General features: G+C 37.9%; 1 protein-coding gene across 1 annotated transcript; it reads left to right on the top strand.

Moving 5' to 3' along the window:
• The first annotated feature begins 1377 nt into the window (after positions 1–1377).
• On the top strand, positions 1378–17454 carry IL13RA1 (interleukin 13 receptor subunit alpha 1). The gene is made up of 10 exons (XM_082770429.1): positions 1378–1507; positions 4958–5115; positions 6907–7042; positions 8239–8359; positions 10624–10808; positions 11235–11386; positions 12591–12723; positions 13124–13220; positions 13712–13796; positions 14607–17454. The coding sequence occupies exons 1-10, from the start codon at positions 1420–1422 to the stop codon at positions 14724–14726; spliced, it is 1275 nt and encodes a 424-aa protein (XP_082626555.1). The 5' UTR covers positions 1378–1419; the 3' UTR covers positions 14727–17454.
• Positions 17455–18543: the final 1089 nt, after the last annotated feature.

Raw genomic sequence — 18543 nt, 5'->3', positions numbered from 1 at the left:
AGGATATTCCCCACCCTATTATAAAAAGATCTGCTTCCCTTTTTCTAAAAAGGGTCTCTAAAAAGCAGATGAACTCTTGCAAAACTCCTTGAAGAGCTGAGTAAATACCAAACAGTGCAGTTGACTTAGGAATAATAATTTTCACTAATTAATTTCAGTTTGCCCTGAAATTTAGCCAAAGTTTCCTTTCTGCTTCTTCTGTGCTTTTTTATACCTGTATTAGGGTGACAACTAGGAGCAAACTTGCTAGCTACCACAAAAATCTAGGTTCTGAAAAAAACTCCTTATCCCAATTTTTTTCTTATCCTGGAAATATCAAAAGATCACTTGTGTGATATTCCACCTCTGCAGAAATCTGTGAAAACTGCTGCCATATTACACTAGTAGAAATGAGGGCAATAGTGCAAGCGCCTATATCATGCTTGCAAAAGAGCTGAAGAAGAGGAAGTTTGGGGATGTTTGTAGAAGACATCCCCAAACATCTGTAGTAGTAGATCAGAAAATGAAGTATATGTACTATATGTACGTTTAGTACAGATGAGAACTCTAGCAATGGCATGAATTTGCATGAGGGATTGGGAAGAAGGGAGTTCTGCTGGGAGGGGGATTGAATAACTAGGTGTAACATCAAGAGAACTACTAGGGGACTTGCTAACATATTTTCCTGGTGAGAAGATATTAATGTCTTGGGCACATTTCAATAGTAGTAGGTGACAAGTATAGGTCTGGTTGTAAAAGGAAAATTACTTTGACCCTCAAAACAAGATCTTGCAGAGTACTGCTCCAGGGAACTTGTCCTTGAGCATGGCATGAGGGAAAGTAGCAAGGTGTTGGGGGAGACTGCAGTTGACATACGTTGGGGTGCCACTGGAGCAGGGGAAACAGCCTGGAGCCTCAGGGTGCCTGTGGTCCCTGGACAGCGATGCACAGACAGCGTTCTGGAGCCTGGAGCACCGACGAAGTTCTGGTTTGGTGGCAAGGCTGTAGCGGGGCTTGGGGAAGACCCCTGGGAAGCACAGAAGGCGCCGGGGACAGGAAAAGCGGCTCGGTGGCAGGGCTGCTCGAGGAATCGATGGGCAGCAAAGACACCCAGCACGGGCAGGGGGTGCGCGGGGGGGAGTCAAGGGGCGGCAACAGAGGGAGGTGGGGGGCAGTGGAAGGGCTAGGACCCGGCCCCACAGGGGAAGTCCTCCCGGCGGGGCAGCCACAGCCCGCACCCTCAGGTGCGGGGCAGCAGAGCCGGGCCGGGGGCGGCCCAGGTAGCAGGGGTGGGGCGGCTGCCACCGCCCTGCCGAGGCCGCTCCCCGCTCGGCTCGGGTTACCTGGGCGGGCCGCGCCGCGGCTCTTCCCGTCTGGCCCGGCCCCCGCTACGGGAAGTGGGAGTCAGGGGCGCGCTCGGACGGCCGGGACGGCGGAGCCATGGATCCCTCCGGTCCCTTTGGAGCTGCGCTGCGGGGCCGGCTGCTCCTCGCCGTCTGCTGGGCGGTGGCAGCGGTGGCGGCGGCAGGTGAGGAGCTGGCCGGGCTGGGGCTGGGGCGGGGGGCGGGGATGGGACCCCCCGGCCGGTTGCGAGCAGCGCGCCGGGCTCGCTCCGCTCCGCTGCCGGCTCTGCTGCCGGCGCCGCCGCTTCGCCGCCGGGCGCTTCGCCCGCGGGGCCGGGGCCGAGGTGGCCTCGCTGCCGGCCCCAGCCCGTAACCGGCTCGGGGGCCCCTCGGGGCGAAGCGCCCGGCGGCGAAGCTGCGGTGCCGGCAGCGCCGTGCGGGGATCTGGGGATCTGCCGCTGCCGAGCGGCTGCGGGGCTGGTGCGGGCCGTATGGCCGGCGCGGGGACCTTGGAGTCCGCGTCCTGAAGTCCAGCGCTTTCGTTTCGTGGTGGAAATTGCCTAAGCTTTGGACTCGGAGCGTCCTCGGCGTCTTACAAGACAGGGGAAAGGGGATGCGTACAACTCCCCTCTTCATTCTCTCTAATGCAGCGTTTGATAGGGGTGGCGAATACCTTTAAACTCTGTCTTCGGTTCCCGGGGCTGTTTCTGTCTTGAAAATCCACGCAGAAGCCCACCGCCTTCTCTGTGCGTATGTCTTGAGGCAGATTCCTGGAAATCAGGAAGGCTGTTGCTGACAGCACTGGAGAAGCTGTGTTTGTTGTTTACTGGAGCTCTGTGCACGGTTTCCCTTACTGTACTTCTTGTACCTTGGGTTTGCCATTAGTTTTGCTTTCCTTGCTTTTGGAAGCACAACGATTTAGTAGTAGGAAAGAAGAGTGAATGCGTGAGAGGTTTAATAGGAAATGGGTGAAGCCTTGCTCTATCTTTGCCGATTTTAATGCACCAGCACAGTAACAGGCGTTAAAGAATTGCTATTTTTTTAACTGGCTGTAATTCAATTTTATAGGATGAAATCAATCTTAAGAAAATATAGGAGGACAAAATGCAAGTAGAAAGTATTTTATGATATATTACAGTACTTGAACCATTCATCGATGTTTCCATCTTTAAAATAAAACGTTCCATTTCTGTTGTTTTTTTGTTGTTGTTTTAAATGCGGGATTGCTTCCACTGATCTCTGCTACAGTTACTTCCACACTTTTTTAGAAACCATTACCGTGTTGTTGTTTTTTTTTTTAAGAGTGAAATTATAATGTCTTTCATATGTCTTGTAATTTGTCTTTGAGGTGTTTTCTTAAAGTGCTGTACCAATGAGATTTTAATAGCAAAAGTATTTAGACTGTATGTATATCCCATATTTTTTTAAAAATGGGACTGGCCAAGCCTATAAATAAAAGTAAACGTTCATCTGAATATAACATTAATCTACACAATTCTTAAACTTGTGCTTTAACCTAAAACTTTTCAGATTTATACTTTTTATGTAAATATGACTTATTTATTTATAAATTTTGAATATTCACAGTTCTTACTCTGGGCAGTTAGAAATCTGCAAGCTCCATTACTTCTCACCAGACGCGTTAAAAGGAAATGTGCAGAACTTCAGGACGTCAGTCAGAAAGAAAACTATATATTTTTTTTAATGATTTGTGGCTTTTGTAGGTAATAACAAAAAAGTTAATCATGAGAAGAGAATGTTTGGAGCTGTGTAGTTATTTTGAACAAATATGTGCTGTTTTTTTGTTTGTTTGTTTTTTGTTTGATTGCTTAGATGTTTTAAAGGACTTGGGCAAGAAACACTCAGTATTTGCGAAGTCAGGCCCTGATGCTGTTCACTAGAGACTTTGCTAGTGGAACAGGTAATAGGTAAAGATATTCTGTCTAGCTGACTAGGTTTAGTTTTCAAAGAGGAGGTTTTTTTTCTAAGTTCATTGGCTCTGAAAAGTTATGTGTTCTCTTCTCTGCTTCTGTGTTCACCATTTAAAAAAAAAAAATCTTGTAAATTTTAAGCATTCAGAAAAGCTAGGAATAGTCAGACTAAATGAGCAAATCCTAGTAACTATTCTTGTTTCTTTGTCAGCATAGTCACACGCATACATGGACACACAAATGGTGATAGCGTCTGATCTCTGCTATTGCCTGTTCCTTAGCTATGTCTGTGAAACCTCCAAGTGTTTCATAATTCTCAAGTTTTAGCAGATCTGACTCCAGGGAATGGAAGATAATGGTGTCACAGACACTTAAGGAAAAAATCTTGCTGAAAGAACCTTTTTTGCCTTTTCATCCACCCTCTTCCTTATGCTAGCAGCAAACTGGATGGGAGATTGCATCTCAGCGTAACTATTTGCTGTTTCCATACATATTTCCCCAAAAGTTGGAGGGGTTTTGAGACAGGTTTCCTGGGATGAGCAAGACCTGCAGAGCTGTTGATATCAATTGGAAGTGTTTATGAAACTGCTGCATAACAGGGATGCTCTCTTTCCACAGACAAGTGGGTGGTGGTGCTTCAGTGGTGATACTTGTAAATGCAATCAAGAAGCAGTCTCATTTGGCCTCTTATTTAATATCTTTTAATAGTACACAGAGGGGAGGGAGGCGGGGAAGCTTAATCACTTTCAATTTCTTAGGGAATTACCAGTTGCGAACTTTCTCTAGAATTTGACTTAGACTCATACTTTAATCTTTCATGGCAATTTTCTACTTTCTCTCTCATTTGTATTCTTCCTTTTCTAATCTGACCTTCGAGCCGTGTGACTGGATATTGAGTAGACTGTGACTCAGTGCACAAATGTGAGGAAGGTTCAAGGCACAAATGGATTTATCCTGGCAAGTATTTCTGAGTCATGGCTCTTCCTCAGCTTCTGTCTTGTTTTTGGGGAGGTGAAGAAATTTACCGGTGAAGTGCACCAGCAGTAAATTACTGTTTTTTCTCACACTGATTTTGCTCACTGTGCATGAGTATAGCATTAAAAGTTTAATAGGTGAGTAATTGAAAAAGTGGTGTGGTTTTTTGGTTGTTTTTCTAATATCCTCGTTTTTGCTTATATTGGGCTAAATCATGACTCTAACTTACAACTGCTACTTGTGAGTTTTGTTGTTTGTCTTTTTGCAAAGTTCTCCTTCAAAAACTGTATTGAAGGATGATTAGTAGTAGAATAAAGCATTAACTGTTTCTCATAATTTAAATGTATTTACTAAAAATTGGCATGAATGATGCAAACTCACAGCAAGAAAGAACTGAAAAACAAGGGCACTTAGATTCATCTTCCCTCTGCAAACATAAATTTCATTGCAGCATGCAACAACATAATGCACGTGGTAATTTCCTTTAAAAAAAAAAAACAAAAACATTTGTGTGTGTGTTTCTTATAATTATTTAAATAATTAATTGACTCTGTTAGTTGGAAGAGTACAAACACTTCGGACAATAACTTATCTGATAGCAAGCAGGAACAGACAGAGTTGAGAATTCATTTGTGTTCTTCCTTTTCGGAGAGTTAAATAAAAAAATCTATCAGTGATGAAATGTACACCAACAGGATTGTTATACTGATAATTTCTCCTTTCTTTTAGGAGCAAAAGTTCTTCCACCTCCATCCAACTTAAATTATTCATTTATCCAAATCTGTACGTTAAATTGGACATGGAATCCCCCAGAGAACATCAGCAGTAGCTGTGACCTGGAATATTCCAGTGACATAGTGATTGACGAGGTCCCTCAGAACCAAAGAGTAAGTTCTTTATGTCTTAAAGCTGTGCTGTGCTCCAGTGAATATATTATTGTGATAAAACTATGTGTGTATATGTTTATATATATAATATACATATATAAAATGTAGTTTTAATATAACCTTTAATTCTCGTCATGGGATCAAAACCTCAAAAATGAGTCATACCAGCATGGTATATGGAGACTAGAAAAATCTCTCTGCCGCTCTCTGATAATCGAACTATGACTGATAACACAAGTACAATAATAATAATGTAAAAAGACTTGTTTCCATCTTTTGTTTTTTACAGCCTTTCAGGAAAATATACAATATACACACAGAGCAGTCTACATGTATAAGATGTAAATGTGAATTTGCAAAGGTCAACCTGCTTCATTATGAGCTCAATTCAAGAAAGAGGTTTGCACATTAATCTTGGTGCAATTGTAATTTGACTGTTTAGAGGCTTTTGGAAGTAATGCCAAGTATTAACCTATTCTCACGTTTGCTCTGTCCCAGCACTTGGTGTTGTGTTAGGAATACAATATGGAACAATTATTTTTTTTTTTTTTCCCGGAAAAGAAACTATTCCTTTAAGGATGCCTCCTGAAATAGTCCTTTGTTGTTGAGCCCTTCTTGTAGGTTTATGGCCTGATATAATGGCCTCCTTACTGTGACTGCTGTATTCTTTCTGATAGCTATGGGATATCCTGGACTTGAAGTAAGACTGCAGTTTCATAAACAGTTGAGCGGATTTAATGGCTGGACACTGCTAAAAGGATGATATTTCATTTTTGACATCCCCTCCTCTAATGATCTTTGCCAGACCTTTATATGAGCCAGTTGAACTTGCCAACTCAGCAGAAACCTAAAGAGATTACCTCTTTAATAGGTTCATTAACAAGTTGAAAGTCTGCTTGGTTTACAAGTGGAACAAATTTGTCAAAAGGTTTACCAAATGTTAAGGTCAGCAGCAGTAAAAGAGCCGTTGGACGGTTTCATGAAACAGGATAAACGAGAGTGTTTTGTCTTGTTGTCTTGCATTACAGTTGGTAGAATGTAGTTTGTTAATAGCTGTTAGATTTCCTTGCACTTTCATTAGTGCAAATATTATTTCTATACACACAATGCATGAGTGGTTATACCATTCTTCTATTATAACAATTTTTTTAATCTTGTTTCTAGTCAAGTAAGAGGCATCACCCTAGCCAAAAATGATTAAGAAAGCGCACGAGAAAAGGTTTATCCTTTTGCTTGCACAAACACATTCTTTCTTCCAAAAATAGAAGCTCATGGACTTCTTGGTCCTGCTGTGATGTCACTGTAATTAATAGCTGTTTGTGGATTTTTTTCTTTGCTTCTTATGTCCTTGTAGACTCTTTTTATCATTTTAGATGTTCTTTCTGTATGTGTGTACACGTGAATGTGCAATGTGAAGGTTAAATCTGTAAGCTACTTTCTGTATAAGTGTAGTATAACCAGATGTATTTTGCATTACCCATGCAGACTTACTCTAGGACCATTTTCCTCCACCTTATACTAGTTCCTTGGTCTCTCGCTCCAGTTAGTAATAAATATGAACATTAGCCACAAAGAGAGGTTTTCCTTTGGTGACTTCTGAGTGTGCCTGATAAGGAAAAAGAAAAGTTAAGTGACACTGAGACTTCCATGTTATCAGATGTTCATTTCATTTGTCTTTGAATTGCAGCTTTTTTGATGGACTCTAATGTATTTTCATTTTAACAGTAATTTCCATGTATTTGATACGATATACCAAATGCTATGGTTTTCTTTTTCCCCATCTAAACCTAGCAGTGGAGTAAGAGTCTCTTTCGCGTGACGGATACGTTCTTGAATGAGGAAATGCGTTTCAAAGTGAGAAGTGAATGCAAGCATGATAATGCCAGTGAACCAAGCCGATGGGTGGAGACTTCTGTTCTACCAAAAGGTAACGTGTAAAAAGGCAAGACTTGAGACAGACATGCCTCTTTTGGACTGAGGAGATGTAGTTTTATCTGTGCTATTTTAACAAAATATCTTAGAACTATATCAGAGTAAAATGTCTGAGAGATACTAGAAGCAATGGAAAGGTCAGTTGACAAAGCTTAGTAAAATGACTTTGATACGTTTAAACCGAAGTACTTTTCTGACACTTAAAATGTTACAGGCAAGCTTTTAAAATTTCAGTGCACTTCCAAGACATCCTGATTCCCATCACTAATCTTGTTTCTGCCATCCTGTGGTTGTGAGATGAGAGAACTTATGTTGATTAAGTTTGCTGACTTATCATTAAAATCTAAATATATTTTCTATGATTTCTCTATACAAGCAAGACTACTTAAACTACATTTGTAAATGTTGGAGGGATGAATCTAGCAAATTTAACAAGTCTGTGAATAAAAAAGGGACTTAATTACAGTAAGGTTCTCTTTTTTGAAAGGTAGATGAGTGAATAGCAGAATGAGTAGAGAAAAATATTTTCTGTTTCTTGTCCTCCAGAAATGAGGGCTACATTGCAAAAGTTATGAAGCAGGCACTAAGCAAAATTGTTTCATTTTTATGTTCTGTAACTTGTTTAATTTCAATATGTTGAAGAAGTCAAATGTCTAGTGGTGTATGGGTGTCAATTAAAAATTCAACTTAAATATGGACAGAAGCAACACTGGGGTTAAGAGCTACAGGTAATTTCCGTATTTAGAATATTGAGAAACTAATACTTTGTCTGGAGAAGATAACTATAAATACTATTTTTATGGAGATGTCTGTAATAACTATAACAAAGCTTAGCACTGTCCCTATAAGTGGTAATTACTTTAATTCTTTTTTAAAGTATCAGTAGTTTAATAGAAACAAAATATTTTTTCTGACTCACCACCTTGTGCTTAGTGTCAGATAAGAGTAGTAATTCAGGCATCGTGGAAACTTTGAGATTCAGTGTTACAGTAAGCTGACATTTAGAAGTTGTCCTGGTGAGATTTCAATAAACAACTGGATTTATTGCGCTGAGACTGCAGGCTGAGAGGTAACCCATCTTTGCCTTTCAAACATGTTTAGTTATGTAAAAAGGGATGCTTTACTTTTGGAAACTGAGATAAGAATTTGCTGGCAAAATAAATGTTGACATCTTTCAATTTTCTTTTGTAGGTATTCCAGGGACTGCTGCTGTTGGTTTGAACTGTGTTTGGCACAATTTGGAGTACATGGTTTGTAAGTGGTATCCTGGAGAGAATGCAAGTAGCGATATCAATTACACTTTATTCTACTGGTTCGTATTAACTTTTTGTTGCCAACCCTGTTAGTGTTAATCTGTAGTTTTACATTACTTAAGTTTTACTACTTTATTTCCTGTTGTTTTGAAAGATCCCAAAAGCACTGCATACAAGTTAATGTTGGGTCCTGTCCAACAGAAAATTTAGCAACTGAAGAAGTTGCCGCTACCGAGTCTGTTTGGGAAGCTGATATGTTTATTATGTGAACGATTTACTGCTTCTGTAGCTCTTTTTAAAAATAACTGCTATTTATTTTCTTTTTTTTTTTTTTTTTCTAATTGTGGATTTAAACAAGGAGAAAGAACTGCACTAAAACAGTATATTCATTCCTTTCTTTAAAGCCCAATAAGCATGGGCCGTTTAGGTCAGAATCACTCACTAATTCATATATCAGCTCTTAAATCATTGGAAAATGGTATGGAAGCATTAACATCTAGTAGTTCTGTTTGTATCTTCTATGTCATAAATCACTGATTTGCAATGAAAGTAATGAACATCTTTTTATCATCATCCATGCTTGCAAGCTGACTGCCATAAATAGACTCTTGTTCCAAAGGAACAGAGTTGTGGTGTGAGCAAAAGCTTGGCAGCAAGATCTGTGCACACTAATCTATGCATACTTCTGCATGTTGATGGGGCTTGTGAAATGCCAGGTTGTATTAGTTTCTGTAGAAATATTGAGGTTTTATTTTTGTAAGTCCCTTGTTGTAGTTCTTAAATCAGCTTTGTGTCTTATCTGAATGGACTAAATAAAATTTTCCCTCCTCAGTGTCAGTCTCACAGGCTAACTGTTCTATTTAATGCAATTTGACAGCAAATAGCGGAAAACTTCCTGCATTAGTTAAATGCTTGTAGGACTGTTTTCTAACAGTCTAAACTGATACTCACAGGAGGCTTTTTTGTTTATTACACCAACAGTAACAATGAGAAGTTGAAGATCTGAATTTGTAGGTATATGGATACTTACTGGACTAATGCTTTAGATAAGAGCTAAATGCTTTGATCTTATCCCTTAATATAAGATATGTAGCTGCAGCAATGTCAGAGTGATTCGATCTGTTGCTTAACTGAATTTATGACAAAAATAATTGAAAGTCAAACACCTTTTCTCCATTGCAGTCCAACATTTTGCTTAACAAAAATAAAAAGATACTCTAAAATTTTAAGGCTAAAAACTAAGGAAACAGTTGATTTTTTGACTGAAAGATGCTTTTTCTATAATGCAGGAGAGGTTTTTTTTTTTTTTTTTTTTTTACTAAGAAATGACTGAAAAATGACCTGAAAAAATACTGCTTCATTTTATTTTATGTTATTTTTCTTTAATGTTTTCTTCTAAAATGTATCTTTTCATCCAAAGTGAATATAATTATAACAATTGCATAGAACAAACAAATCCTGACAGTACAGAGGAATAATTGCTGAAACAGAGGCTTACTAGAGCAGGTTGATGTCCTTACATAGCTCTGTCTGCTCTGAATGCCTCTTGTCTTCGTCAGACCTGGAGTAGAGAGATGAGAAGGACAGATAAAAAAGGGGGCCTGAAAACAGGACAGGCAGTTCTGGCTTTGGCATCCCCTATATAGAGCGGTGCGAAATAGGGGAATTTTACTCCTATTGTGCTCCTAAATTGATCCCTGGTTACTGGTTTGAGAGACTGATTCCCTAATTTTCTATGGAGGAAAAGCTACTGGAATATTTTCAGTGGAATCTAGGGAAGACAGAAACAAGGAAGAAGGTAGACATTGCTTCTCAGTTATAGGAAGTGAATACTGACATTTTGAAAAGCAAATGCATGCAGTAGGTGAAACTTGACCATCTGAAGCAAGAGCAGCAATGCCTAAGGCATTGCTGAAGGATGTTGGTGATTTCATCCTGTTACAAGTGAAATTCTGTTGATGGGAAGTGATCCAGATTGGTTTGATTTCTTTTTTTTTTTTTTTTTTTTTTTCTCCTGATGTTGTTTTGCACCGGGGAAAATGTGAACTCAAGCTGAAAACAACCATTATCTTTGCTTGGATATATAAACACTGTGACCTGTCTCTCATTCTGATTTTGCACACTTTATGAAAATAATATTCTTCCTAAAGCTTGATATAAATGAGAAGCATCTTACTTTGTTTAGCTTTAGTTTTATATATGTTATAGTACAATACAAGATCAGTCTTTAGAATTCATAACAGGTTTAAAAAGTAAGCTTACTCCCTGCTGTCCTATTCTTTTGAAATTTTTAAAAATATATATATTATTTCTATTCCTATAGGTTTGATGGTTTGAAAAATCCCAAGAAGTGCAAAAACTATTCAATAAGCCAAGGAAGCTTTGAATGCACATTCAGTCTTACCTTCCCAAGGTTTACTAATACTTACCCAGTTATCAGTATTTTGATTAGAGATGATTCAGAAGAAATTAGGCCTGTGTGTGCAAGTAAAAATCCTACCACCCTTGGTAAGTTTAATGCCACATAGTGGGGGGTTTGGGGGGGAAGAGTGGGGTGGGGAATAAAGCTTGCTGGTATATCAGTGTGCTTGAGAAGCTTGCCACTTGTAAGCTGTGGATCAGACAACATGGTACATTCTCTTCTACTGATCTTCTGATTTAGAAATTAAGTAGATAATCTATAGTTTTTTTACTGGGAGGTGGGTGGGTTTTTTTGTCATTTGTTTTTTGCTCTCTTCTACTCCTGCTGTTCCATTGTTTTTATTCCTTTATTTTTTTGGTGCTAGCTTTTTTCCTCTTTCTGTCGCTAAATTGTATGCATAATATGTGTAATAAGTGTAATAATAAGTGTATGCATAATATGCCATACAGGACTTCAACCACATTTGTAACCAGTGAAATATAACTTTTAATTATTTCTATTTTATATTTCAGTAAAACCTGCTACACCAAAAATAGTTGAACTATCATATGTTAATGGTGGAATATATCTACAGTGGAGTGAATCAGATGCCTTTCCAGCAAACTGTCTCTATTATGAACTGAGATATCACAATGGTGATCTGACTGTTGCTCAGACAGTTCGAGTAAGTTTTCATTACTTACAGTTAACAGTGTGTTTTTTTTCCTGTGCATCTTCTATAATTTGTATTGATGTTCATAGTGAATTTTCTGTTTGAAAATGAATGATTGCATATGCTGCATGTGAATGTGTCTGTCTGTTGTACTAGCTGAAACTTGTGTAGATTGAATATGTTTTTCTTCCATATGATAGTTTTCTGGTAGTAATATCTATCCAACATAATCTGTGTTTGTCTTCCAAATCTTTACCATTTATTATTGCAAAGCAATAACATGTAAAGATTCTCTGATAAAGAAGTATTTATTAAACCAAATAGCACTTAGCTGGGAATATACTGCAGTGTGTATAACCTGTTTAATTCTCTTTGGTATGGAACTTTGGTCTGTTCTTGTTATATTTGCATGCTATTGGTCTGCTCTCTGCCTTAGATGATATGACTCAATACCATAAAGCAAAATTAATTGCTGATGCACAAAAGAGCACAGAAAGTGATACAGAAAGTCAAGGGGATGAAAAGACTGAGGGTAGGAGGCAGGGGTGGGAAAAAGTGTGTACTCTTAGATATGCCAATTTTGACATAAAAAATATTGTCTTTGGTGTCTGGATGTATTCATGCCTGAATATGCGTAATCAGCCTGACTGCTGTCTGATCAGAATGGTAAACAATATGGTAAATTTAAATGAAAAGTGTCAGTCTTCTCCTGCAGAGCTTCTGGTTGTGTGTACAACCTAAAATCTAGCAAACCTGAATTACATCAACATTCAGAAAACAGGCCTCTTGGATCAAAAATAAGTGAAGTTCCATCTCGGCCATCTGTAGAGGCATCACAGAAGACTTTTGTATGGTCAGAATTAGATCAACATTGTTACCCTGACAGAGAGGGGAAGGCAGTGTAAATCAGGTGTTTCTCAAAAACAAAACAAGAGGCTCTGCTCCAGACATAGTCTTACTTTAATCATTTATGCCAAATGGTGTATAATAGGTATAGCACTGAGTCAGTTCAAATCTTAGCTTTGGAATCTCTATTTAGGCAGTCTTTGCAGGTTAAATGCTATTACATCGTTTTTTTAAGAAGTTTGGTATTCACAAGTAGATCTTCCTTCTAAACATCAAGAATACATTAACTGCATGATGAAAATGGGCTTGTAAATGACTGAGAATATGTTAGTAATCGAACAACCTCAATAACCTTTTATTTGTATCCTAGGTTACATCTAATCGTACATCAATTCCTAGTGTTGATTTTAATAGCAAGTATACCTTCCAAGTAAGAGCACAACCAAAGCCTGAGTGTTACAGCAGTAAGCTCTGCAGTGAATGGAGTGAAGAAAAGAGTATTGGTGAGAACAGTTGTTCCTTGAGTTTGAACTTCATTTTTCATCTGTTAGTAATCTCATACTTTTGTCTGCTAAGTAAATGGGAGTCCAAGATTATCTTCCTATGTACTAGCAAGGGACTTCTGTTACTACATGCACTAGGATATATATTGATGGGGTTGCTATCCATTTAGCTGTGCAATAAGTTCTTTCTAGAGCTGTTGATTTTTCAGACCCAACTCTATTTTTCATTGTCTTATCAACTGTCTTTACATTATAACATCATATTTTGAGAAATGAGTTCTTGCCTACAAGTTAGTGTATTTGAAAAACATTGTCTCTGAATTAGAAGCTTGATTTATTGTCACTATTCCCAGAAAGCTTCCCAACACATCCCTAAACTTCAACAATTTTTATATTCCAGGTGAGAATCCAGACTCTACATTCTATTTTGTTTTAATAGTCACCATTCCATTAGTAGTAGCAGTATCTACAATAGTCCTACTAGTTTATCTTAAGAGGTAGGTAATTATATTATTTTATTGTCAATACATTATTTCTGATTAATTTTTTGACTTCCATTATAATGCATCTCTTCTAGATAACTGCCCATGTTGTTACATGTTTCAACAGTAGCTGTTTTCTGAGTAACATGCATGAATAAGAAAAATGGCAATGCAATCATACCTCAGTCATTAGGGTTATAGACCAAATACATGCTCTGTTTCCACTTTGGTAACATTGCTTATATTTGCTTACAGTTAGATTCTTGTAGCATGGACATTACATCCCCTCTCTTTAAGCAATGAAATCCAAATACAAAATTAAGCTAATACATATATTTTATGGGATTAAAAAAATGGGCTACAATTGCACAGAGGATAAAGGCTAGCCAGTGGTATCAAAGCTGATTCCACACATTTTCTTGACTGCACCCGGGTATTACTTTGAAATAGTGATTTTTAAATTAATATGTCTTTCTTCTAAAGCTTTTCTTTTTAATTTTCTGAAGGCTTAAGATATTAATTCTTCCACCAATCCCGGACCCTAGAGAAATACTTAAGCGCATGTTTGGAGAGCAGAATGAGAATCCCCAGGTTAGTAAAAAGTTGTTTGGACACCTTGTCTATCGAGCTGGAATCTATAAGTTTCCAGTTTTCTTTTTCATACTAAAAATAACAACTTAATACTTAGTCTGCATGATATACTTACATATATTTACAATGGAAAGGGTTGTACTGAAACAATTTCCCAAAACAGAGAGTTTTTTTTCCTTAAATTGCTTATATTTTTCTAGATACATTAATAGAATTTCATTATTCTGCTACTTCACAGCCTGATAGGCCCTCAAATTTAGGTTGGGTCTTTTGCAACTGCACTAAACTTTTCATGAACATTAAGGTCTTTGCTCATGCCTCATATTTCTGATGCTGAATAAAGCTACTCATATTTGACTTCCAGAAACTTCCACTTGGCCATCAGGATCATAACTGCTGTAGTTGGTGCACTTTGTCTTACAAGTGCTTTGTCACAAGTAACACTGTTCTTGCCTCAGAGTATTATCTTGATCTTCTCTGTCTGTTCAGGGTCTCTGAAAACTGGGCTAAGTGCATACATTGTCACTCATCTGCCTTCCTGTCTGGCCTTCACACATTAGCTGTAGTTGGGATTACTCTGTTAAGGTAGAGGCCAACCTTCAGTTCTTCCTTGTCACCAGAAAGCAAAACCCTTCTGACAGCTGGGACTAAGTTATGCCCCTGAGAAAAATGATTTCTTGCCCAGTTATCTTTGCCTCTTCACCATAATACACACTGTATGTTGTGAAACTGGTCTTACTTTTGGGGGGTTGAAAAAAACAATACTTACTATGAAGGAATTCTGTTTAAAATGTTGTTCCTCTCTTTCAGAGCTGTGCAAAGGATGATTCTATGAATGCTTATGACAAGTTAATCAAGGAAGAAGAAATTCATTCTTTAATTTTAACAGAAACTACAGAATCCTCTAATTCTGAAAAAGAAAACCGATAAACTCTGCCTCCCCAATGATAGATAAGGAAAGACTTTCATACTTGCTACTTTACCTCAGGTGACAATGTAGATGTGAAGAGGCCTGCGAGACATTCACCACCAACTTCTACCTTATGGAGTCTTTTCTGAGCCTTATTTCTTTGATGCTCAGAAGATGAGTTGCTAATGTTGGCCGTTCCTCCATCTCTGCTAGAAAAATTCATCTTGGATCATTTGAGATGAATATGTACATAAATTTCATCTAACTGCATTGCAGCATCTCTTGTTCTAGCTCCAACCAGCTCTGCCTTATTACTTGTTATTTGCACTTGTGTTTGAGCCTCACATTAGACTGTAAATGTTGGCTTTTCTTGGTTTCATTGTTTTTAGGGTTTTGCTTTGCTTTGTTATGTTTTTGGAGCAAGCACTGTGACTTTAAAGTATTTGGCTCTGTTTTGCGGCAGGTGAGACAACTTGCTTGCAGTAGGTGAGCTGTCTCTACTCATACACAGAACTGTTGCCAGATAGGATGCCAGAGCAATGGACCATTTGTGAATGGCTTATTTTGAGTGCTACAGGGCTTTTTTTTTTTTTTTTTTTTCCAGAGGACATTAATAGACTGACATTCATAAGCTTTTAGTTGATGTGTTTCAGCTGTGGGCTGATCAAACCCAATAAGAGGATTGCTTTTTCTTTAAAAATGTGTGTGAAAAGCCTTATCACCTTACAGCTGGTATTCAGACTATTCATATAAAAGGCTTTTATTTTTTTTATTCTTTCAAGCGCCTGTTTTCAGATCTGAGGCCTTCATGAGCTTCTTGGGTTAATCACACTTTAAAATTGTAAGAAGAACTCTTTACCTCTGTTGTGCAGTGGCTGATACCTCTGTATTGACTGTCACTGGACTGTGATTCCACTTTGGCCATATTGGCCTGAAAGTATCTGATTTTTAGAAGCTGAGTCATCTTGAGTCTGTCCAGCAAAATTACCAGGATGGATGCATATGTCCAAGGAGCTGTGTACAAATTACTGAGAAAGATGCTAAACCACAGAAACTGATGAATTCAATGACTTTAAAATTCATCCTTACTGCTACGCTGATGGATTTGTGGAAAGAAAATATGACAACCTTGGCCTGCTTTCTTGGGGACGAATTTTATTGTTTCTGTAGTGACAATGCTTTAATTTTAGCATCTTCTCTAAGGACTTAGCAATTAAAAAAAAGTTCTTATTTGACTTCTAAAAAATTTTCTTGGATATTTGCTGCTGTACCTTGATGACTCTTTTGGTTTTTAAATCATGAATTGTTTTGTTTTCATGTAACGGTTTTGTTTTGAGGTTTCTTTACCCAACAGAGTCCAACAGAAACTTTTTTGATACAACTGTGACACTTCTCTGCTCTGAGTTCTGAGCATTGGTTTCTAACATGCTGCAAGGATGTTAGCAGAAGTACTTTGATTGTACTGGAGGCAGAAAGTAATGGGGAGAAAGGGATCCATACAGCTGGTTACTGTTGAGGAACTTGTTCCTCCCAGTTCCTTCAATAGCTAAGTGCAAAAGCATTAGTCATCGAGACACAGATTCTTAGTAGACTGGGAAAAGATCTCCTCGGAGCTTCATTTGGAAACAAATTCTGTAGCCACTGAATGTTGTAAAATTCAGCCCTCTCCTCAAACTCAATTCAATCAAAATCCTGAAATGAAATACTAATTTTTAGAACATGTTGTTCTGTGGGAAGTAGAACTAATAGAGTTTGTATTTTTAAGCTACAAATGTTTATCCTTTATCCTCCTATATATTTCTTTCTTCAATAAATGCAGGTCTTTCCTCAGTCCCCACTGAACCTCTCAAATATGCAGTTTCTTCCACATTTCTTATCTTCCTCTGGTTTCTAGTGGTAGAAAGGGGAGGAGAAATGTAGCAGAACTGGCAGACCACGTAAGAGCTTAAATCTTTTACTTACAAGCAGGCTAAAAGAAAAGACACTATAAAAATTGGTTAATGAGACAAAACAAGAAGTCTCAGGGATTTCAGTGAGATATAATGAAACTCAGGTTATATAAAGTCAGCTAGCAGCGCTATTTGATATTCCAGAGGTAAAGGAACAGTGTGGGGGAAAGGGTTATTCATTTCCTTCATCAACTTCACTCCCACTCCACCGCAACATTCACATCACTATGGAGAGATAACTATTTCTCAAATCTACCTCATCTTGAATGTTGCTCATTGTAGATCACTAGACAAACAGAAATATATAATTTCAATATCAGTAAGCATAACAGCTTTACGTTTTGTGGCTTTCAGTACAGTAGTCTAAGAAGATGATCCTTGGTACTTTACCCTAAGTTCATTTGACTTTGTTTTGATGTTTAAAGTAAAGCCAAAGCTCTTTTGTTTGTGTAAACAAACAAACAAAAAAAACTTCATAAAGCAAAAAGAGGGAAAAACAGATGAAGTACTAGGCCAAGAGGAAAGCTTAAATGCAAAGGATGGTTTAATCAGAATAGAAATGTTTAGGTAATACTTTTGTTTTCTGAATAATAGTAATTGACACACTTCCTAAGGATGGATTTCTTGAGCCTGTGTTTTGACATACAAAGTAACTGTTCAAGTTTATTTTAATCTTGTCTTGTTTATGGTTATTTTTTTCTAAGTTTTGCTATCATATGTTTGCTCTTTGTTGCAGTTACTTGATTTGTAAGTTTGTTTAAGGAATGAATAAATATGTTTGAATGTTTTTCAATATGGATACATGCCATACTCTTCCTTGGTTGAGAAGATACATTGAGACAGAAAAGATGCCAATGGTTTAATAAGAAAGTGTTTAAGGCATGCAAAACACAGAGGGAGAAAAAAAGTGTTGCTTTGTCTTCTTTCTGTGAACTCAGCCTGCACAATCAGTGGGGAACGTTGGGGCTGCCATTTTTTGGCTTGAGTAATGATAGGGCTGTGCACCAGGGGGTCTTGCCCTGTGCATGCTCATTGCAACACTACTTTCTTATATTGGCATGTTTTTTTCATAATGGTGTAGAGAAGTAATAAAATTCTCAAACTGAAATTTGACTGAATGTTCTGTAACCTCCAGTGTAGTTCAAATATTTAATGTGCTGTTGAAGTAATTGAAAATGTCAGGTTGCTAACCTGATGATAGCCATTGCTTAGTTGCTTACACCAAAATGTGTTCAAGTGCCAAATAAACACATTAGTGATGGATTATTTGAAAGATTCAGTGAAAGTACATTTTGTTCCCTTCAGTTCAGTGAGCAGATACTTCTGCTATTTAACTTCGCAGCTTATTGTTTAATTTTTGAACAATCTGTTTTTTATTTCTACAATGTTTATGGCAGTAATGGCCACTAATTTTAAACATTCCCCTCCGATAACCTTTCCCTATTTTAATACATTATGTTAAATACAAAACAAATGATGTTTTCTGTATTTGGAATGTCTATAAAGATTAAACACTTTGCGATATTTTAAATTAATTTCAATTAAGGTATGACATCATTGAATAACTTTAAAGTAATGAGTAGATGGACACTGAGTTGTACACCAAGGTGTTGTGGTGTTCAATAGGTAGAAAGAACTATTCACAGTTTGGGTATTTCCATTCTCTGGAAAATCTTCAATAAATTTAGTTCTGAATTGGCACTTGAAATGTTCAGAATTTCCATTGGAAGGGAAATGTCGATTTACTTTTCATTTAAAAAAAAAAAAAAACTTCCAGTGTTGGAGGGATTTTCCCCTTGCCCCAAGAAAGAGGAGGAGGTAGGTGACTTGAAGCCCAGGTATGGTCAGGGTGCAGCATAAACCTCCCTCCTGCTCCCCCCAGCACTAT

The sequence above is a fragment of the Aythya marila genome, assembly GCF_965140915.1.
Source record: "Aythya marila genome assembly, chromosome: 13".
Classification (NCBI taxonomy): Eukaryota; Metazoa; Chordata; class Aves; order Anseriformes; family Anatidae; genus Aythya; species Aythya marila.
This window is presented reverse-complemented; position numbering and strand designations above follow the sequence as displayed.